The following is a 22,613-nucleotide window of genomic DNA, read 5'->3' as shown; positions in this document are numbered from 1 at the left end:
CGCTCTACATCATCGATTTTTCTAATCATGATCGCAAAACTAAAAATATTTTGAAACAGAAAAATAATTTTGGGGGGTTCGCATCCAAACCAAGGACGCTGGAATTTATTTTCATTTTTCGTTCTTTCAGTCTACTTGCTTTTGGGGCGAACATTCTTTATAGGCTAACCATTTTTAGAATTGTTAAACTTTTGTTATGTGCTACGCTAGTTTGTTGTTCCAGTTGAAAAAAATTGTGCAATAACAATTTTTTTTTTTTAAACAAACCAAAAATGGTGTGTTATGAGCACAGTGACGTTCATGTACTTCATGACTGATTATGCATCGCAAATAAACGCAGTGCATGTGACCATCTGTCTGAGGAAGAAAAGAAAATTTCAACGCTTGTCAAAAGCCTTTCAAAAAAATGCTACACTAATGATGGTGAAATGCACAATAATAGCAGGACTGTCGTGTCTGTGTCTGGTATTTACGCCTAATGAAACTTGTGAGTGACAAGTGGGAATATGCGCACTTAGAGACGCGCGGTTAATGGTCAGAGTCAAAAGCAGCAACTGAAAATGAGCAGCCTGCAGTGTTAGCATTCTTTCAAGCTAAAATGTGTAACCATGCTATGCTATGCTATGCTATACTTTACTGTGCTGTGCTATACAATGCTACGCCATGCTATACTATACTACTATGCTATGCCATACTAGGCTATGCTATGCTATACCATGCTGTGCTATGCTATGATATGCTATACTATACAGTGCTATGCTATGCTATACGATATGCTATACTCTACTACAAGCTATGCTACACTTTACTGTTCTGTGTTATGCTATAGTGTACAGTGCTATGCTATATGATGCTATGCTATGCTATACTATACTACTCAGCTATGCTACACTTTACTGTGCTATGCTATACTTTTTCTTGATATACAAGGGCTGAACAATTTATTATATTGTATTTTACCGTGCTGTGCTTTATTGTGCTGTGCTATGCTATACAATGCTATGTTACACTATGCTACGCTATACTCTAATACTATGCTATTCTATGCTACACTTTACTTTGCTATGCTTTATTGTGCTGTGCTATGCTATGCTATACGATGCTATGCTACGATGCTACTATGCTATGTTATGCTATGCTATAGGCCTACTACTACTTGATATACTAGGGCTGATCAATTTATTATATTTTGACCTTTATGTATCATAAATGTAATATCTTTTTAGTAGATTACAAATTAAATTATTGCTTACATTTGTTTAAAAACATCCATGGGAAGAGGACATTGGAAAAAAGTAATCGCATATCTACACGGATGTGCATCTCTACGGCTCATCAAGCAGCCACAATGACACATCATAACAAAGTCTTTGTGCAGCCAGCATTGAGACGCGCGTCAATCGAGTTAATTAAACATACAAAAGCCGCCTATTGAGGGTGTTCCGGGTCGCCGTGGCAACTCGGCTCACTCGCGTCAGACGGGAAAATCGAGATGGGAAATGTATTATCATCTTTTTGTTCTAATAACGCTGCAGCTATAAAACCCACGGCGCTAGCTTCTTAATGATTCTTTCTTCTTCTTTCGTTGCAGGGCGTCGGCACTGACGACGATGTGCTGATCGAGATCTTGGCCTCCAGAAGCGGCCCGCGCCTTCGAGACGTCGTTAAGGTCTATAAGAAAGGTGAGACAATCGATAAGTGTGCTTTTCCCGCCAGTAGCGGTGAATTAGTTTGCCGTTGCGACAAAAACGAACATTTCTTTGTGCATGTATTGATTCATGTGTCACGTCAGCGCAGTTAAATGGATTTATTGATCACGTTGGTTTCGAGGCATCCTCATATACTCTTTCTGGCCCGAGGCGTATTCTACAACATAAGTAAACACAGACTAGCAAAAAAACGGAACGTGATTAGAATAAATTCAAAATTCTTCCTGCCACAAAGAACAAAAATCTCAGAGTAAATTATAAATAAAAGGGTTTGAAATTGCCTAAAGATGCCACAGGATGGTAACAAAGACTACTTTTGTTGTTTAAATAAAGCTCGTCAGCTCACTTCAAATTGTTTCTTTGGCACCACGTTGCCACCTGGTGGTGTCAAAGCAAATAACGCAGGATAAACTGTGAATAGGAAAATTTGCAAATAGGGGACCACAATTGTGAGGAAAAAAGTCATCACCTATTCTTATTAATAGAAATAATATGTAATTTTTTACTTCAAGTAATATTAGGACTAAAGGAAAAAAATAGACAAATATAAAATAAGGAAAAATGTTTAGAAATTTTTTTGTGAAAATTTTGATGAGAAGAATAAAATTGTAATACTGTCAAAAAATATTTTGTGGGGTAAAAAATGAGAGAAAATGCAATTGTCATATTGCTAGCAAAAAAAAAGAAGAAGCAAATTGTGAGAAGAGTTGAATGTAGAAAGGTTACACTATTTATAAGCTTCTTTATGGACAAACTGAAAAGGGGAGAAAAAAAATGGCCCAAAAAATCTGAAAAATATTAGAGAAAAAAGTTGGACTATTACAAAGTAACATAAAAATAACAATACTGAACAGGGAAAACATATGAGGGGGGAACAAAAAAAAAATCAACACAAAAATACCAGAAAAAAAAGTTGTAAATATTCTCAGAATCAAGTATTTTGTATCTTGCAGAGTTTGGCAGTAATCTCGAGAAGGACATCTGCAGTGACACATCGGGATACTACCAGAGGCTGCTGGTCATCCTCCTGCAGGTAACATTATTACATTACAGCAAAAGAAAATGTGATCATAATGTTTTGTATTACAAATTCGTTTTTGTCATATTATGACATTATTCTCGCAAAATTATGTCCAATTAAAAAAAAAATCTTGTCCAATTAAAAAAAAAATCTTGTAAAATTATAACACTGATGTGGTCAAATAGTTCCATATAATTCTTGCTTGAAGGAATATTACGGCCACATTTAAAATAAAATATAATGTAGTCTACAATGGGCATTAAATAAAAAATAAATGAAATTCAAATTGAATTTAGAAAAAAAAAATACAGTTAAGATGTTTTTGAAGTTGTAAAATGTTAGGCAGAGAAAGTTACTGTGTGTTCATAATAGATGATGTAAATCAATTTTGTGAGGAAAAAAAGTATCAATATTGTAACAATAAAGTTGTAATATTTTAGTAAACAATTTTTTTTTTTATATAAACTAAATAATTTCTCCATGACATGTAGACTCTAAAAAGAGAATTGTTTAACCAATTTTAAGATTAAACAGAGAATTGTTGACCAAATTGGTTCAAGTGGTAATATATGAAGTTTAATGAACTCATAATTAATCAAATTTAATACATCACTTTGGATTAACTTAATTCAATCATGTGTTACCACTTCAAGCAATTTTATTAAGTTGGTCAACAATTCTCTGTTTAATTTGGAACTGGTTCAACAATTCAAAATTGTAATAATTGTATAATTTTTCTACTTTAAAATAAAATATAATATTTACTGTAATTAGTGCAACAAATCCAAGAGCAATAAACCCAATTGAATTCAATTTTAATACAATTAAATATGAATTAAAATTAAAATCAAGTAAAGAAAATCATGTTTAAAAAAAAATACAGTTGCAAATTTGCAACAAAAAAATCATAACATTACAACAATCAAATTATGTTTCTATTCATATTACAAGATTTTTTTGGACACAATTTTTATGCTAATTGCTCTTTGTGCGGCTGTGTGGCGAAGGGAAGCAGGGAGGAGGCAGTCGACGAGGCAAACATCGCTGAAGATGCAAAGGTACGAAGCAAAAATCATCCTCGACTGTATTCCCCGCGCACACACGCACGCACGCACGCACGCACGCACACGTGCACACGCACGCACATGGAGCACACAAACATAAGGTGTTGGCGGCAGGCGCGCAGAAGCACGGCCTCCTGGGAAATGTTGTTCTTGTGTGTTTGGAAATGGTCTTTTCTTGCCACTGTGGAAATTAAAACGTCACGAGGAAAGACGACATTGGCGCTTGCTTAGCGACGAGGTACGTATTAAGTCGAGATGTGAAATATTAATATGCATGCGTTAAGAATGACCACGCAAGTGAATCACATCAGCACGTCTGACAATAACGTCAATCACCGTCGCACGCTTGCAAAGTTTCGGGGGGGGGTTGGGCTTGGAGGCCTCCGAAAAGGAAATGAATTTGTGGAAAGAATTGTGATGAGCAGAAAATGGCTGCCGCTCGGACATGAATAACTCACGAGTTGTAATCATCCGAGTCCGTTCACCGTGACCGCAGGACTTGTACGCCGCCGGCGAGGGCAAATTCGGCACAGATGAGGAGAAATTCATCAACATTCTTGGAAATAGGAGCGCAGAACATCTCCGTAAAGGTGAGAGTAGCTTTATGGAATGACGAGTTGATTTTTGACTTGAATTTCATGTTTTCTTTTGCCAAATTTAGTTCTAGCAATGGTCATATGAAACCCATATGAGTGATATTATATACAACTGTGTGGTTTGTGTATATTTGACCATTTACATTTTTCACTGCATTCAGAATATTTTCAAAATAAAGTTTAAATATACGAGAATAAAGTCCAAATATTATGATTTTTTTTTTTTTTTTGTCGTAATGCTGTTGCATATGAGTCGGCCATAATAAGAAAGAAGACATAATAATACCAGGAAAAAAAGATCATTTTGTGAGAATGAAGTTGTAAATAATTGTGACAATAAAATCTGTATTACGAGACTAAAATAATAGATTTGGTGAATGGTAAAAAAATGATGCATGGTCTCAGTCAACTTTTAGTTCCAATTTTAACCTATAGGGGGCAGTCCATCCTTGCATTTCTCCTGATTCTTCAGTTCAACACTGGGCCAAAATCTTAGAAAGTGACATTTTCAACGTTTTTTTTTTTTTTTTGGGATTAACCCCAAAACCATTCCAGGAGAATGAAATGAGAAACTTTGAGTTAGCCTACGCTAGTTCCATTCCAAGTTCTGGGCTTGCCGTCGCACTATTTTTTGTATTATTATTATTTCTATCACTTTATTTTGTTCCACCTCCCATTTGTTTTGCGCGTAATTCCACCATCGACCACTAGAGAGCGCACTATTCCGCTTGACACAATGCCAATTAGAAAGAAGAAAAACAAAACAGGAAGTACTTTCAGTTCGGCCAAGTTTTTGCTGAAGACTATCGAATGTGAATCCTGCTTTTTACGCCTACAGAAAGCGATGGCTGAGAGATAAATTAAGTTTCCTCATATGTTTGTTATGAATATGTACGCATGTTATTTGTACAATATTTTTTTGTTTTTTGTTGAATCTTAAAACACAAGTGCAATAATTATTATAAAAACACACCTATGAAGCATTTCAACATGATGCTTTATTACTGTATTATAAAAAGTGCGTTTGATGTGTGCGCAGTGTTTGACGCCTACAAGGAAACGTGCGGTTCCGACATCGAGGCCAGCATTGAAGGCGAGACCACAGGAAATCTGGAGAACTTGCTGCTCGCCGTCGGTACAACATTTAACATCATTCATTCATATGAATGACCTTTTCATTATTAACGGTCTAGAAAATAAATAAATAAATAAATAAAAATCAATTAACGGTCGAAAACATTTGCTTGCCTCCACAGTGAAATGCACCCGGAGCGTCCCGTCATTTTTTGCTGAGTCGCTGTACGGATCGATGAGGGTGCGTGTGCTTTTTTTTTTACATGACGTCGTCGCTGTTTTTTTTTGTTTTTGTTTTTTTTCTCCCGTAATTGCAACCGCAAGGCAATTCCAGCAGAATGGATTCATTGGAGGACGAGTTCCCCGTGCGACCGTTCGAGGACAGTTAACCCAGCAGCAGGGAATTCTGCTTAGTTAGCATCATTAGCTAGCGTGGCGCTAAGGGGGACATTTACACAAGCTTTGTGAGCAACTTTGCTGTTCAGGCTTTAGGTTAAGCGTTATGCTTCATATTTTATGTTAAGGCAAGGTTAGGGTTTACAATTAGGGTTTTGAAGACAGGATTAGCGGGTCAAATGAGTCTTTCGAGACTCAATATAGGGTAAAATAATGTAGCGCCCGTGTGATTTTTACTGTCACTTAACGGGGTTAGCGTTAGGGCGATAGACCGATGTGGTTTTGTCAGGGCCGATGCCGATACCGATTATTAGTCGTCATGGACGCCGATAACTGATATTTGGAGCCGTTTTTCATTTTCACTAAAAGGGAAAATATTGGCATCAAAATTTGAAAAAATAGAAACTCCGGATTTATTTTTAAATATTTTTATTGAGCAACTTTTATCGTTTGTAAAATATTGGAGTTTAAAAAAAAGAAATTGTTTGAAAAAAAATCCAACAAAAAGTTCAGGGATCTCCCATGTCTTCAAAAGTTAAATACAAACTTAATAGCTCGCTATTGTTTTCTAGAGTAAATAAAGTTTTCCAAAATTTCAAACTATTAAAATTGGACTTATCTTAAAACATTAGGTGCAGGACCAGCAGCATCTTTGAAATTTGAAATACCCGGTAATTAGTTCCCTAAAGTTACCATGAAAAAAAACCCAATTATCAGTCGTATGATTCTTCAAAATGGCCGATGCCGATATTCGTCAAAATGCTGAATATCGGCGCCGTTAATTTGATTTATTTTTTGTGTGTGTGTGTGTGTGTGTTTGCAATTTTTTTTTGCAGCGTGCCGGAACGGACGACCACACCCTGATGAGGGTTCTGGCGTCCAGGAGCGAGGAGGACATGTTGGACATCGCCGCTTGTTTCAAGGACAAGTACGGAGACTCGCTCTACAACACCGTTCAGGTGCCGCGCGCTTCTTCAAATCATTGCTCCAAATAAGTCCATACTCTATATCGTCCAAATATGTTCGTGTCTATAAACAAGTCCATACATATCCTGTAGATAAGTCCATAAAAGCGGAGTGATGACATAAACATTCCTCCTCAGCAGCTCTGCTCAGGCTTAAGAGGAAAACACACACACACACACGCACACACACACGCGCACACACGCACACACAAAGTCAGTGTGTGCGTGAGGCACTTCACGTAAACACTTTCCTCGAAGGATGATCTGATTCTTCTCAAACATGTCGGAGCTCGACGTAATCCTCCGAGCGGATCGTCAATCAAGCGCGGTCGGCACGCTTATCACGTTCTCCCCGACGCCGTTTTTGTCCAAATGGATTTTGCGCGGTGGCAGCGCGGTGACTTAGTGGCTTGTACGCCTTGCCTCACAGTCCGGAGGTTCCGCGTTCAAATCAAGTCCGGCTTCCTCTCGCGTTGCAAAAAATGTTGCCGTCAAGTCACGTTAGAGGATTTAAAGCGAGAGTTGGGGTTTCAAATTGGGGTTTTAAGAAAAGAGCCCAAGTTAGGGTTTTAAGGATGGGTCAGGGTTTGAAATTTAGGTTTGAAAATTGTATCATTCAGGTTTGAAATTAGGGTTTCAAGTTTAGGTTAGGATTTCAAATGAGAGGTTCTACCAGGGGTTAGGGTTTCAAGCCAGGGTTAGGGGTTCAAATTTGGGGTTTAAGGTTCCATTGGGGTTTCAAAGTAGGGTTTTAAAACCAGGGTTAGCGTTTTAAAATAAGGTTTCAGGCCTGCGTTAGGGTTTCCGTACAACAAGGATTAGGGTTTCAAATTTAGGGTACAAACCACAATGAGGCTCTGAAATTAGGGTTTCAAGACAGGGCTAGGGCTTGAAATAAGGATTTTAAACCTGGGTTGCTGCTTTAAATTTGGGCTTCACGCCTAGTTTAGGGTTTCAAATGAGGGTTTCAAGACAATGTTAAGGTTAACAATTAAAGTTCAAGATGGAATTCAATTGAAGTTCAAAGTCAGGGCTGCAGTTCAAAACAAGGGTTCTTGTTTCAAATTAGGGGTTCAAGAAAAGAGCCGAGAGTTCCAAGTTGAGGTTAGGATTTCAAATTAGAGGTTCTACCGGGGTTAGGGTTTCAAGCCAGGGTTAGGGTTTCAAATTTGGGGTTTAAGGTTCCATTGGGGTTTCAAACTAGGGGTTTTAAAACCAAAGTTAGCGTTTTAAAATAAGGTTTCAGGCCTGCGTTAGGGTTTCCGTGCAACAAGGATTAGGGTTTCAAATGAAGGTGTGTGTGTGTGTGTGTGTGTGTGTGTGTGTGTGTGTGTGTGTGTGTGTGTGTGTGTGTGTGTGTGTGTGTGTGTGTGTGTGTGGGGGTGTGTGTGTGTGTGTGTGTGTGTGTGTGTGTGTGTGTGTGTAGGAGGACACATCAGGCGCGTACCAGAAGTGTTTGCTGTACCTTTGCGGGTCACGAGATTGAATTAAGCTTCCCACCAGTCTCTCACCATGCTGACAGAAATGTCGCCGCCCACCAGACAACACTATTTATTATATTCATGTGATTGATTTGGGTGTCATGTCTGACTTGGGGGGGGGGGGTAATTTAATAAAAGTTTGTCGTGTGTGTGTGTGTGTATTTTTTTTCTAATGTGTTTATAGCCTGGTTTGTGGTTTCTAATTACGGTTTCAAGGGTTAGTTTTAGGGTTTCAAAACAGGGTTATCCACATCATGCTATGGCTAATGCTAACAATAACTTCATTGTGGTGTTTTCACCAGTCAACTCTTTCTTTCTTCTTTCTTGGCCTCCTCTTACTTCTTACCTCAAAGCTCTTTACAAAGCGCACACGCGCACACACACACAACAGCGCACAGTCGTCCTGGCAACCAATCAGCCAATCAGAGGACGTGAGCGGTCGGACCACCTGTAAGTCCGCTCCGGAACAACTCAAGACTTTTGGCCTCTATAAGACGATTTCAATTGATTATTTGCAGTTATTTTTCTTTGTTTTTGTAAATATTTTTTTCTGTTTTCTTTTTAATCCAATTGTTTCTTTTGTGTTGTTTTGTAGTGATTTAAAAAATATATTTGAAGCTATATTTTATTGTTAGTTTTTTTTTTTTTGGGGCTGTTGAATTTTTCATATTTCGGGTTCTTGTGTTAATTTTTTTTAGTCAAATGATTTTTCTTACTCATAATATTTTACAACAGTCACCTCAAGCAGTCAGAAAGACGACGTAGATGTATTTTATGTATCTGCGATGCACATATATAATGTAGTGGTTTGCGCAGCACTTTCCGCCTCCCCGTGGTTTTAGTGTCCGCTTTCTAATTTGGTCCTCTCGTGGTTCAAAAAGCGACATGCTGCGAAAGCAAACCGGATGCACTTTTTTTTTGCTGAGGGTGAACATTAGTGTGACGACAGGAGGGCGACTTTGTGTCATTAGAAGAACGGAAAAGTCGTTTCGAGATCTCGCATCACAGCATGTCCTGACTGTCTACGTGTTGTCTTGCTACAATTTTATTCCTTGCTTTTGCATCTTGCTTTTCATGTTAAAGAGCCGAACTTCCACTTAAAAAAAAATAAAAAATAATAATAATCTTACATCTATAAATCCAAAAAAATAAATATAATAATAACAATATAAATATAAAAAATCTATTCATCTATACATTTTTTTAAACCCCTTTTTATACATGGTTGTTTAAACAAAGGCCTCGCTATATACATTGCCTTTTTTTTTTTTTAAATAATAAAATGGTGGTTATTTTTGAATAAATAAATGCCTCTAACAATGGTTGTTTTTTAAACGGTCCGTATTTTATTTATTTATTTTAAGTTTTACAATAAATGTTAAAAAAAAATAACTTTACTACTATTCATGATCATTTACACCCAAAAAATCTGCCTTATTATACGTTTTGCTTTGGGGGTTTTTAAAGAAAAAAAAACATTGGCATTAAAAAAAAAAACGCCTTACTATATATACATGGTCTTTTTTTTTTCTTTTTTTTTTTTTTTTTTAAATAAAAGCTTTACTACTATTCATGATCATTTACACAAAAAAAACTGTCTTAGTATACATGGTTGTATTTTTTGTTTTTGTTTTTAAAGGAAAATTGTAGATTGTCATTGCTAATGTGAACGATATGCGGTTTGTGTCAAATCTGTTGGCCCTCTTGGGGCCCCTGTTGCTTGGGGCCCCCAAGCAATTGCCTGCCTTGCCATCAGGCAAGCTACCTCTCTGCCCGAGACTGAATTGACTGTAATCGCAATTACAGTTGAGTCAAACCCCCTTGCTGCATTTTGCTGAAATGGAAAAATGGCGACCCCTGGTGTTCATCTTGGGAAACAAGCATTTTAATGAACCACAAAAACATGGCGCGATTGTCCAAGTTATATGTGAAATATGAGGAAATGGGCACAAAAAGGAAAGAGGCTGTTGGCAATCTCGCTCATCCCCTCAATCTGTTCTAAATGTACAATGATTTTTTTTTCTCGGTTTTCATACACTAAAATGTGAAACTAATAGAAATAGTTCAAATAATTGTTTTGCCGTCAATGGCAGTGAATGGGTTCAAATACACGAACCCGACTAAAACACTGACACTAATCTCCTCTTACTTTAAGTTTCACATCGACGTTGGTTAATTCACAAGCTGATTAGCCCTGAAATGTGCAGCTTTTAAGACGTACGCACACTCCCGCCTATTCACAGACATTCAGACACACACAAAGAAGACAAGTGACTCAGTAAGCCGCAGTCTGCTTAACGCACCGCGCGCGCTTGTCGACGCTATTCGTTAGCCCGCCGTCTATGGCGTTTAGCATCGTGTGTTAGCTGTTAGCATTTGATTTCTCAGCACTCGTCTCCTTGCACCATCGTGAACAAAAAAGTACAAAAATCCGACCAGGCCTCTTTGCAGTACTCCCGGGCCAACTTCCTGTTCTCCGTGATACACGACTTCACCGAGGTGGTGGGCGGAGCCTGTGTGGTCCGAAGTCTGAAGTGAGCCTCCGGGGGTGCGCTCCTGCACACCGCCGCCCTGACAGGCGCGCCGCCCGCCCTGCACAACTCCCCGTGCCGCCTGAGCGCCCGACCCAGCTGCTTCCAGTACCGTTTGGCATCGGAGACGTAGCGGGGGCACGAGGAGGGCGTGGCGGCGTACTCGCAGGCGACGGCGGCCCCCCGGTCAACACAGGTGACCACCAGGGTGACGTCGGGGCCGTCGCCCGAAGCGGCCCAGCTACACCCACGCTTGTCCCGCCCTCGAAAGGGCGCCTTTTTAGCCCCCTTGTCGGCTCTATGGGCACTTTTCTGCTCCTTGTGACTGCTCACTGGCGCCAACTGCTGGCAGAGGCACGCAAGAAACAGCAGAAGGATCATGTTGGAGACGCAAGCCATCAATACGACCTGGAAGAGCGTTGATGATAAACAACAGAGGCGGGAGTGAGTCATAAATGTTTAACCTTCAAGGTTCAAGCAAGTGAACGTCTTAACATACACATTAGCTATTCAAACACTTGTAATATTGATGATAAAAGCAGAAATTATGTTTCTCGACTAAAAAACAACAACCCTATAACATATAGTATTATTTATAGCTTGTGATCACATAACTCAATATTTAAAAGCATTGAACATGAAAGTTACATTTACAAAAATAAAATAACTTCTGGCAAACTAATACACTTACCTTAACTATGTAAATCCAAGCAGATATTAAAACATTCCAAGTTGGACTTTAGTTTGTATGCCTCACTTGTCTTTGGAGCAATTTGCAAAAATCACGCCCCCCTCCCCTCCCCTTCAACCCCCCACCCCCTCCCCCCCACACACACGCACGCCCACACATTTCCTTTCTTTTTTCTTTTTTTTTAAATAAATAAATAAATGAAGATATAGCTTTAGCCCCTGATGCTAGCTAGCAAGCTAGCGCCTGAAAGTAAAAACCCTGCCACAGTTTGGCTTTAGCCCCTGAGGCTAGCTAGCTAGCTCCCTAGCAGTTAAACCAGCACCATGGGAGCTAGCTAGCTAGCTAGCACCTAGGGCTAAAGCCAAACTGTGGCAGGGTTTTTACTTTCTGGACCTGGATTTGCCACCTCTGAGCTGGAATTTTCAATAAATCTGGCATGTATGCGCCTTCACCTGCTCAACTTTGTAAAAAAAAAAAAAAGTCATACAAAAAAAGCTCAAAATATTTTTTCAAATTAACTTCAAATAACGACGATGTCATGGCATCTTAGCGAAATGGATTTTGATGCTTTTGACATTATTAACTAAACAAAACACTTACCCACAAACAGACAGACTAGACAAAAATTACAAGCTGAAAGAAAAACTTTATTCACAGTTTACACATTGAAGCACTTAAGAAAAATCAAGCATTGTCCCCTCACATCCGAATTCTCATAGACGGACAGAAAAACTGATCCTTTTTCTATTGCAAGAACCAATTCCCTAAGCCAGAAAAATTTGCAGACATATGCGCAAAAGGCCTTTTCAACTTATATCTCAGTAAAAATTACACTAGAATGTTATGTGTGCACTCTGTCGCTATATAGACAATTTATGTGTGGAACTCTATTTCATTTAGTTCAACTGTATGGAGAGAAAAAAGGGTGGCTAGCTTAATAGCTAGCAGCTAACCTGGTTTAGCACGAGTAGCCAAACACTATGGTGAACCGAATACAAATGAATTGCGTTCTTTAGGTCCGTCATGTTAGTCAGCGTAGTACCAAAATGCTAAATGCTATTTTTCTAAATATATATTTCAACTTTTGAATCAAATACAGTGGCACCTTGACTTACAAGTTTAATTCACAAGCCATTTTATTTGTACATCAAATCAACAGTCACCATTAAAATATTCAAATTCTTGTCGTAACACGAAGCAAAAATAATTGACTTGAAAAACTTGCGGCACTCGTATGTCAAGGTACCACCGTAGCATAAACCGGAAGCTAACAGTTGAGTAAAAATGTTGTTAAAAACGTAAGAATCGACTAAATAACATTTTGATAATTGGTTCAACTCAAGATGACCTTTTGATTCAAATTAATCTAAAAGTTATAGTGGCCTAGCTAATTTTGTTGGCAGTTTCAGATGTTAGCTAGGCACTAGCTTGTTGTGTCAAACAGAAGGTGACATTTTTCTTCTTTTCCCTTAGGTATTTTGTTTTTGCACACCAAAATCACATTTTCTATCAGGAACAGATTGTCCAGTGTGTGTTTTTGTTCTAACATCAACAGCAACTAGCCTGTAAACACGTAAGCGAAACGTTAGCAGGGCATGTTAGCGTTAGCATACAATGTACAAAAATGAAGAAAAACAAACTGGAATACATTCACTTGCTCGTGTTTACTGTTCGATAAATGTATCCATGTAGTTTCGATTACAAAACAAGGTATAATCGAATTTGTAAATGAGGGTTAATCCTGAGATCTATTGTAAAAAAACAAACAAAAAAACGTAATTTGGCTTGAGAAGAATATTTCTTCACTTTGTCACTGAAATGTTAATTCACCAAAAAGACGTGTAAATGTTGAAGAAATAATAAAGCAAAGGAATTTGAAAAGAAAAAACTTTTAATGAAAATAGCGATCGGCTATTTTGGCTTTTGATTGACTTTGTGGGTGTATTGATTGTTTATCTGTGATTGTTCTTGTTTTTTCTTTACATATCCATTTTTTTTTTTTTTATTTGCCAAGTCAAACGTTAGATTTTATGAACGGAAAAGTCACTCTTTGGTTTAACTGTATTCTGCTTTTTATGTAACTAAGAAAAAAGAGCCTGGAGAAAATTTGATCACACGGAAATGAAACCGTTTTTAAAATGATTTAAATGTATGCAGAATAAATGTCATAACTTCGTCAAAACTTGCTGTTTTTGGTCCACGTGGAACTCTCAAGTGCAAAATTTGAACATCATTTGAATAAAAAAAGCGACCTGCGTGCTGTGCAAGAAAAAAAAAAAATCTCATCAACGGCATCGGACGGAGTGTGAAGTCAAATTTCATTGCAGAGAGAAAAATTTGTAGAAGCAGACAAAAAGTGGAGCAAAAAAAAGAAAAAGAAAAAAAGGCTCCTCTACGTTCGTAAATGTTGCAAACGGCGTAAGCGCATTGCAGGCAGGGCAGTAAAAAGCAGTAAATGGCAACATGAAAGGCAACCAGTCTTTTCGAAACGGGCCCCGAAATATCCACAAGGATGACGTGACTTTATGGTAAACAATTCAAATTCATGCTCGCTCCAGTTTGTCCGTTTGGATCCGCCTTGTTGGTGCCAACATGCTGCAAACGTAACAATAGGCGCCGTTTTCCGTCGTCCTCGCGAATAACGAAGCAAACTTATCAGCAGGTCCTTTTTTTTTTTTTTTTGCAGCGTGTCATTTGTTACTTTCTCGTGGTTACTTAGCCACTGTTGTCGTCGTCGTCGTCGTCAGGAAAAAGTTGAAGTCCAGTTGGGATTTTTGCGTCCTAAGAAATGTAAACAACTTGGCAGCCCGTTGATGTCCGGCGGGAAAGATGATCGTGATGAAAACACTCCGAAAGTTGGTCGTCGTGACAGAAAAAAAAACTGTTTTGGAGTTTAGTTGACCTCAGTTTCCTGAAAGAACAAACAGCACGACCTTGTAGTAAATGACAGGAAAATTACAGTCAGTTCGATTTTCACAGGAAAGGCTCTCTCTCTCCCTTTCTCTCTCTCACTCTGGCTCTCTCTCTCTTTCTTTTTCTGGCCCTATCTTACTCTTTGTCTCTCCCTCCCTCTTTGTTTCTCTCTCTCTTTGTCTCTCTCTCTCCCTTTCTCTCTCTCACTCTGGCTCTCTTTCTCTTTCTGGCCCTATCTTACTCTCTCTTTCTCTCTTTGTCTCTCTCTCTCTCTTTCTCTGGCCCCCTTTTACTCTCTCTTTCTCTGGCCCTCTCTTACGCTCTCTCTCTGGCCCTCTCTCTCTCTCTCTTTCTTTCTGGCCCTATCTTACTCTTTGTCCCTCTCTCCCTCTTTGTCTCTCTCTTTCTCTGGCCCCCTTTTACTCTCTCTCTCTCTCCTTCTCTCTCTCCCTTTCTCTCTCTCTCTCTCTCTCACTCTGGCTCTCTTTCTCTTTCTGGCCCTATCTTACTCTTTGTCTCTCCCTCCCTATTTGTTTCTCTCTCTTTGTCTCTCTCTCTCTCTCTCTGGCCCCCTCTTACTCTCTCACTTTGGCTCTCTCTCTCTTTCTCTTTCTCTGGCCCCCTCTTACTCTCTCTCTCTCCCTTTCTCTCTCTCACTGTGGCTCTCTTTTTCATTCTGGCCCTATATTACTCTTTGTCTCTCTCTCCCTCTTTGTTTCTCTCTCTCTTTGTCTCTCTCTCTCTCTTTCTCTGTCCCCCTCTTACTCTCTCTTTCTCTCTCACTCTGGCTCTCTCTCTTTCTGGCCCTATCTTACTCTTTGTCTCTTTGTCTCTCTCTCTCTCTTTCTCTGGCCCTCTCTTACTCTCTCTGGCCCTCTCTCTCTCTCTCTCTCTCGCCCTTTCTCTCTCTCACTCTGGCTCTCTTTCTCTTTCTGGCCCTATCTTACTCTTTGCCTCTCTCTCCCTCTTTGTTTATCTCTCTCTTTGTCTCTCTCTCTCTCTTTCTCTGGCCCCCTATTATTCTCTCGCTCTCTCTCTCTCTCCCTTTCTCTCTCTCTCCCTTTCTCTGGCCCTCTTTTACTCTGGCCCTCTTTCTCTCTCTCTCTCTCTCTCTCTCACTCTGGTCCTCTGTCTCTCTTTCTGGCTCTCTCTCTCTTCCTTCTCTCGCTCTCTTCCTTCCCCCTCTCTCTCTCCCTCTCAAAATAGCATCCATTTTATTTCCAAACGTATCGTCCCCAAAACATTTCAATGAGCCACTTATCATGGCGTGTAGACATGAATGGATTCGTTCAAGCTCCATCGAGGAGCAAATTGCTTGTTAAATGGCCGCGTGAACGGCGATGCTAAAACCTTGGGAGGCTCAAGGTTTTATCACCGACCATCGATCCAAACAATCGAAACTCGTTGCGCTCGTCCAGTGAATCTCTCGCACCGAATAAAAGAAATACAAAGTGCAGGCAACTCACCTTCCACTTCTTCATTATTTTTTCAGTTCCAGTGAAGTTCGTGGCAGCTGCGGAGATGAATAGGAAATAATTGGATGTTGGCATCATGTTTCAAATAAGCGGCAATATTTGGTTATGGAGTTTGGGAGAGTAGAGCAGCTCGGGCTGTAAAGTGTAATAAAGACATAAATGAGGTTTCCTCCAGGCTTCAATAAAGATTTTTAAAGACTTTAATCTGCTGTTAGCCTCGGAAAATAAAACAAAAAAAACGGTTGCTTATTATTTGGACAGCTGCAGGCTAATACTAAGTCTTTTCTTGCATTTATTCAAAACGGGTATGAAAAGAATATTAAAGGCAATACATGTTGAAAAAATAAATTAAAAATTCAGGCCGAAACATGTTATAACTTCATGAGAATATGATTATCGTGCTCAGACAAAGTATTCTTGATTTTATGGAAAAAAAAGAAGTCGCATTACGTTTTTAAAACTTGTAAAATTTTTAATGTTGCGAGAAATAAGTTGCACTACTTTTGCGAGAATACGGTTGTAATATTACGAGAAAATAATGTTTTATGAAAATAATGTCATTTTCCAAAAGAGGCGGATTGCTATGGGAATGTTAAAAAAAAGTCTCAACTGTTACGGCAATAAGACAAATTGCAAGAAGAAAGTTGTTCTTGAAAATTGTGTTGTAGCATTGCAAAAAAATTCTTTTTCGAGAATAAAATTGTAGTATGGAAATCATTTTATGACGTTCATCATTTTTCGTTCACATTACGACTTTGTTTTAGTAACATTTCAAATTCATTCTTGCGACAAATCAATAAAATCAGTTTGAATGATTTTTTCCATTTTTTCCAAAATGCATAAAAAAATAAAAATCCAACATTATCATGACAACGTCAGAGTAATGTTTTGCTAACCCATAACAAGCCAAATACAGTAGGCTACAAACTAGCGCAGTATGATTACAAACAATCTTTTTTTTATTTTTTTATTCCAAAAACGTGCCAAAATAACATCTGCAGCTGAATCCATTTTAATGTTGCGGTTCCGTGAGTGCTAGAGAAAATTCAATACATCAACATAAAAACACGATCGTTTGGCTGCGCGCGGACGTGTTCTCGTTTATCTTTAAGACGTTAAACGACACAGAAATAAACGAGGGCATCATTTTGGGAGTGTGTGTGCGTCATTCTCTTGGAAATGTCCATATTGGCAATGCAAAATGGCCCCTCTGGCTCCGTGGCACTCACGACACAACATCAAATGACATGAAATAAGATCCATGCAAAACAAAACAAACACGAGAACGTCCTCATGCAGCGTTTACATGAAAAGCAAATCAGGACATGATTGCGATTCTCACCATGATGTCACTCCACAAAAGAGAAGAAACAGCCTAAAAGAAGCTTCAATAAAGAATTACGGTTAGTTAGAGGAGGAGAGAAAGCAGGATTGACATGAAAGGATGGTTAGAGGCTGGAATAAAAAAATAAAAATAAAAAAATGACCAAGAAATGGAACTTTTCTTATTATTATTAAAAGGAATGTTAAAGGCATTAAAACATTGTTCGGAATTTTATAAGGATAAAGTCGTATTTTTACATTTAACAGAAATGTTAGTAGAATAAGGTGGAAAATGTAAAAAAGAAAAGTTGGAATGTTACATCAATAATGTCAGTGTATACCACAAAAAAGTTTGAATTTTGTAAGAATAACGTAATTTTTTTACATGAAGAATTTGCAGTTCCATAGCAAAAATGTTATGAGAAAATTCCCATGAATACATTTGTAAACATTTTTTGTTTTAAAAAAAAGGGGGAAAAAAGACAAATTTCTAGCATTTTAACTTTTTTTTTTTTTAAGGAAGGGTTAGGAGTTAAAGTAAAAAAAAAAAAAGACGTTATGAAAAATAATGTCAAAGAGAAAATATTAAGAATTTTACAAAAATTTGCAAACAAAAAATGTCAACATTACTTTAATACTGTTATGCCAGATGATGACAAGAATAGTTTATAGCATATATATAGTATAGCATATTTAAAAAAATGCACCTTGCAGGTGTATTTGTTTTATTTTTACTTCAGGTGAAAATAGAAATGTTATGCGAAATTAAGTTTACTTTATATTTTTTAGGGATGGGTGAGTACGATATCAGACAGGCCGATACATGCCATATTTCAAGGTATCTCTGCCGATACTAAGCCACGATACTTAAGGCAAAAAATATAAAATCGAGTAAGCCCTACTCGACAGAAGTTGGCGCTACACTGCGGCAGTTTGACACATCGTCAAATCATCATCTGCGTAAGAAAGAAATAAAAACTAAAAAATTATATCAAAAGTACTAGATGCATCGATGAGTACTCAGTGAGTGAATACAAGTTCTTGTGTAAATGTTAGGACAATGGAAGAGGAAAAGGCGGATGGATCCATGCCGTAAGAAGATTTTATTTTTATTTTTTTTGTACCTGTTGGGAGCCACAAGAAAATGCAAGCTCTCGGTCACCAGTCGATGTGCCTCGGAGGAGCCGAGGCTCGTGGGAACCTGTTCATTGTATCGTACGTTGGGATGCTAGCACAGGAACAACAACATTAGCGGCCATACACAAAAACAAACAAACAAACAAACAAGAAGCAGCTCGGTCAGAGAGCAAAACATGAACAAATAAAAAATCAACAAATATTTGATTTGGGTATTATGTTATGCTTTTTAAAAAATTACAATTTTCAGTGACTGTACTTTTTTTTTCTCACCTTCAAACTGAAAAGAAAACTTAGCTTACTGAGGTCAACAGTCAAGTTTTTATTTATTCATACCAAAATTTAAAAAAAATGTAAAGTTTGCAGCTTTAATTAAAGAGCTTTTTATTTCCTTCAGTTTTCAATTTAATTCATTTTCATCTGCAAACTGATCAATTGCATTGTTATTATTTTGCATGTTTTGCTCTCCGCCTGAAGTTATGTGCTAATATTCACCCGGTAAGTCAAAAAACAAACAAAAAAACATGCAGTTATTATTTTTGTTTTTTCGTGTGGGATTAAAGAGGAAAACAAAAGCAGCACAAAGAATCCCAAGCGTTTTTGCCATGCTTGCCTCTCTGGGAACAAAAGGATCAGGTGCAAATTCATCGGACTTTGGCTGACTCTAAACGAGAGGAAAGAGTGATTTGGTGGCACACGTGATACGACCAAATTGAAGGATGGATTCACAACAATTCTTTATCAGCGTTTTTTTTTTTTAATGTTATGGTCTTGTTTTCGTAGCATTAGCATTTAGCAAGGAGCTAACAGGTATTTATTTATGTGCATTTACTCAAATGTGGAATTTTCTGTATGGAACATCGAGTACTGTACCAAGTTCCCATATATTACTCTATAAACAAACCGTGTAGCTCAAACTCTGGCTAGCAGACGTCATGGCTAGCAATAACTTTGGATGTCAAACTGGCGACATGGTCTCTGTCTCTCTCTCTCATTCTGTCTCTCTGTCTCTCTCTCTCTGTCTCATATTCTCTCTCTCTCTCTCTGTTTCTCTCTCTCTCTCACTCTCTGTCTCTCTCTCTCATTCTGTCTCTCTCTCTCTCTCTCTCTCTCTGTTTCTCTCTCTCTCTCTCTCTCTCTGTTTCTCTCTCTCTCTCTCTGTCTCTCACTCTCTCTCTGTCTCTGTCTCGCTCTCTCTCTCCCTCCCTCCCTCTCTGTCTGTCTCTCTCGGTCTCGGTTTCTCGGTCTCTCAGTCTCTTTCTCTCTCTGTCCCTCTCTCCCTCTCTCTCTCCCTTGCTCTCCTCCCTCTCCCTCTCACTCCCTCTCTCCTCCCCCCTCTCTCTGTCTTTCTCTCTTTTTCTCTCCTCTCGCTCTCTCCTCCCTCCCTCCTCCATCTCACTCCCTCTCTCCTCCATTCCTCTCCTCTCCCCCTCTCTCTCTTTCTCTCCTCCCTTCCTAAAAAACAAAACAAATTAAGCAACCCCAGATAAATGCAGGCCACGCTGGATAAAGCTATGCGTCGTCCGAATAGCCAGTTGAATCACTTAACCTTCCACCCCCCCCCCCCCCCAAAGTCAAACTTAAACCAGTAAAATGCAAACTTTAGATAATGTCATAGTTAAATTCAATCCCTAAAAAAATAATAAATAAATACAATCTCAAACTAATCAAGATAAATTGGCTATGCAGATTTCCACATAGTTTCTTAAATATCAACAGGTGGACTTTTTTGTGTTTCAAGGTTGGTCGGCCGCATAGCTTTTGAATCCCTTCAGAAGTCAAAATGAAGCCACAAGCTCTGAATAGAACTATGCGGTTGTCATCAATCAACAGAAACCCTCAAAACAACAAATAAGATACACCTCAATGTGAGCATGCTCCCGCCACCAAATTGCATGCAGCGGAATAGCAACCAGCGTGTTTACCTGGTCACGGGGGGGTTTAGGATGCCTTGCGGGGGCTCGCTATGATAACCATTATTACCATTTTCCATACTGAAAACAAAACATTGCATACAAAACAAAAAAACGTGAAAGATGTGAGATGAAACATGATGGCATGCTTGTCGTGTTCCTTTTCATTGGGGGCGGCCATTTTCTTTTGGATTATTTACAGCAATGACACAGTCAAGCGTTTGTCAGGTCGCGATTGCGAGAGCCCTTCAGTGAAAGTTAAGGGACACTTTTCACCCCAGAAACCAGCACCAAGAATTTGTAGTCGTAAACACTTTGGATGTGTAAAAAGCAGAAATGGGCGTTTCGTGGCAAAAAAAACAACAACAAAACGAGAATGTTCTTGGATGGAATGCACCAGGAAGTAGCCCCCCCCCCCCCACCCCTCCCCAGGTTACAAAAGGAACATGCCTTCCAAGCCAGTGTTTATAAAGTGCCGAGTGCCAAGACGAAGAGGAAGAGGAGAAGATGACAAAAGCAAAAAAGGGAGGATGAAGGATAAGCTGGATGATGAAAAGAGTAGAAATGGTTATCACAAAGTAAAATGCCAAGTCCCGGAAACGGAGGAACTACGAAGAAGGAGGAAATAAAAGCAGGAAGAAAGAGTTAAGGTACAACAAAAGAAGCTTTGAAACAATAGTCCAATGCAGGAAAGTAGTAGTTGAAAGCCTCATGTTATTTTGCTGCTCAAATTCACTCCTTTTTAGGTCTCTCGTCAAAAGTCACTGTAGGTTAAAATTTGTGTATTTAATTGTCCCAATATTTACAAAAAAAATATTAATAAAAAAATTAAATGCTATTATTATTATTATTATTATTATTATTAGGATCAGGGATTACTGGGGGGGGGGGGGGCAACATAGGACCATGAAAAAATATCTACTCACTCAAAATCTCAATATTTATCTTAGTATATTCGTGCATTTAATTGTTCCAATATTCACACACAAAAATAATTAATAAAAAAATGAAATGCTGCTATTATTATTATTATTATTATTAGAATTACTGGGGGGCAACATAGGACCATTAAAAAAAAATCTACTCACTCAAAATGTCAATATTTATTTTAGTACATTAGTGTATATAATTGTTCTAATATTCACAAAAAATAATTAAAAAAATGAAATATGCTATTATTATAATTATTATACTTATTTGTATCAGGGATTACAGGGGGGTGGGGTGGGCAAAATAGGAACATGAAAACAAATCTTATATTATATTTATTTTAGTAATATTGATTTAGTATTACTATAAGCCATGTTAAATCCACCAAAAAATTATTAGCCCTGAATGCTGATGAAAAATACTGAGAAAAAAAAAAGAGTCTGTGATTAGGAAACGTGTTTATAATACCCCCCCCCCCCAAAAGATAAATACATAAAAAAATAATAATAAAAGGGTTAAAGAGGAACTATCAGTTTAAAAAATAATCATTTTGAACCCGATTTTGTGTGTGTGTGTGTGTGCGTGTGTGCGTACGTGTGTGTGTGAGGTACGGCTTTTATCTGCTGTAGCAGCGTGTATTTAAAAACCAAAAACCAAAACAAATGATTAAAAGTACTCACTCATCGTAAACGTCCTCCGTGTCCATCCTGCGGTAGAACTTAGCCAGCTTGATGGCGAGCACGATGCTGGGGATGAGGAAGAGCGTGCTGCATCCCAGACCCATCCAGAACACGTTCTGCGCCCAAAACGTCCATTTGACATTATTAGCAGATCATTGATTTTTCAATTCAATATAGACGTGCGAGTGGGGACATTTTCAATTTTTTTCACACCCACTCACATTTTCCTGTGAAACTCTTTTATGTGCTCCTTATCTCATTTCTAAAGAACCAAATATTCAAACTGCTCAATATTGACAAATTCAGGTTTTCACACCACAAAATGTATTTATTTATTTTAAAAGTTTTTGCACCTCTGCATTTTTTTAGCTGCACCCTTAATACGCATTCATGTTGTTATTTGAAAATATGGCCAAATGTAACTTTTGAAATGCCGTATTAAACATTTTTTTTGCACCCATTATAAATATAATCTCATACGAAAACACATATATTGTGTGTATTTGTATGTAAGCATCAGATACCATCGAGTCCACCAGGAAGCTGCAGGTAATAATTTCCACCGTGTCCAGCACGTTGCTGAAAGGCTTGCACGGCGCCACCTCCATGGCCAGCTGCATCAAGGCGACACATACACGGAACCCCACACGACATGTTTACATAACTTAAAAGTAACGTTATTACATATTATTAATGTGTTATTACAGTGTTGCG

The 22,613-nt window shown here is 38.3% G+C and overlaps 3 protein-coding genes across 18 annotated transcripts in view; 1 reads left to right on the top strand and 2 right to left on the bottom strand.

Moving 5' to 3' along the window:
* anxa5a (annexin A5a) overlaps positions 1-8,457 on the top strand; it is a 21,210-nt gene extending 12,753 nt beyond the window's left edge. For all 4 annotated transcript variants that reach the window (XM_086084840.1, XM_086084841.1, XM_086084842.1 and 1 more), the window contains 8 exons: positions 1,592-1,682; positions 2,663-2,742; positions 3,738-3,788; positions 4,291-4,384; positions 5,430-5,525; positions 5,647-5,705; positions 6,697-6,819; positions 8,252-8,457. In XM_086084840.1, the coding sequence (XP_085940966.1) occupies positions 1,592-1,682; positions 2,663-2,742; positions 3,738-3,788; positions 4,291-4,384; positions 5,430-5,525; positions 5,647-5,705; positions 6,697-6,819; positions 8,252-8,311 (654 nt within the window). In that variant the 3' untranslated portion in view covers positions 8,312-8,457. The remainder of the gene's footprint in view (positions 1-1,591; positions 1,683-2,662; positions 2,743-3,737; positions 3,789-4,290; positions 4,385-5,429; positions 5,526-5,646; positions 5,706-6,696; positions 6,820-8,251) is intronic.
* A 1,823-nt stretch (positions 8,458-10,280) lies between these two features.
* fgfbp1a (fibroblast growth factor binding protein 1a) lies at positions 10,281-11,588 on the bottom strand. The gene is made up of 2 exons (XM_086085547.1): positions 11,529-11,588; positions 10,281-11,245 (listed from the first exon to the last, which is right to left on the bottom strand). The coding sequence occupies exon 2, from the start codon at positions 11,234-11,236 to the stop codon at positions 10,691-10,693; it is 546 nt and encodes a 181-aa protein (XP_085941673.1). The 5' UTR covers positions 11,237-11,245; positions 11,529-11,588; the 3' UTR covers positions 10,281-10,690.
* Positions 11,589-12,154: 566 nt separating this feature from the next.
* Positions 12,155-22,613, bottom strand: part of prom1a (prominin 1a) — a 47,745-nt gene continuing 37,286 nt past the window's right edge. For 6 of the 13 annotated variants that reach the window (XM_086084403.1, XM_086084405.1, XM_086084407.1 and 3 more), the window contains 7 exons: positions 22,424-22,513; positions 21,900-22,015; positions 20,302-20,370; positions 18,364-18,467; positions 17,259-17,301; positions 15,908-15,954; positions 12,155-14,439 (listed from right to left, as the gene is read on the bottom strand). In XM_086084403.1, the coding sequence (XP_085940529.1) occupies positions 18,398-18,467; positions 20,302-20,370; positions 21,900-22,015; positions 22,424-22,513 (345 nt within the window). In that variant the 3' untranslated portion in view covers positions 12,155-14,439; positions 15,908-15,954; positions 17,259-17,301; positions 18,364-18,397. Of the gene's footprint in view, positions 14,440-15,907; positions 15,955-17,258; positions 17,302-18,363; positions 18,468-20,301; positions 20,371-20,721; positions 20,898-21,895; positions 22,016-22,423; positions 22,514-22,613 lie in introns of those variants that run through there. The other 7 variants (XM_086084415.1, XM_086084416.1, XM_086084404.1 and 4 more) reach the window with 6 other exon arrangements.

This window comes from Leptonotus elevatus, chromosome 9 (genome assembly GCF_054856555.1).
Source record: "Leptonotus elevatus isolate MCC_2025b chromosome 9, RoL_Lele_1.0, whole genome shotgun sequence".
NCBI lineage: Eukaryota > Metazoa > Chordata > Actinopteri > Syngnathiformes > Syngnathidae > Leptonotus > Leptonotus elevatus.
The sequence above is the reverse complement of the archived record's forward strand: the minus strand, read 5'-3'. Positions and strand labels throughout refer to the sequence as shown.

Bases quoted from the DNA above. Each gene is read 5' to 3' on its own strand.
- fgfbp1a (XM_086085547.1), bottom strand. From the start codon at position 11,236: ATGGCTTGCGTCTCCAACATGATCCTTCTGCTGTTTCTTGCGTGCCTC.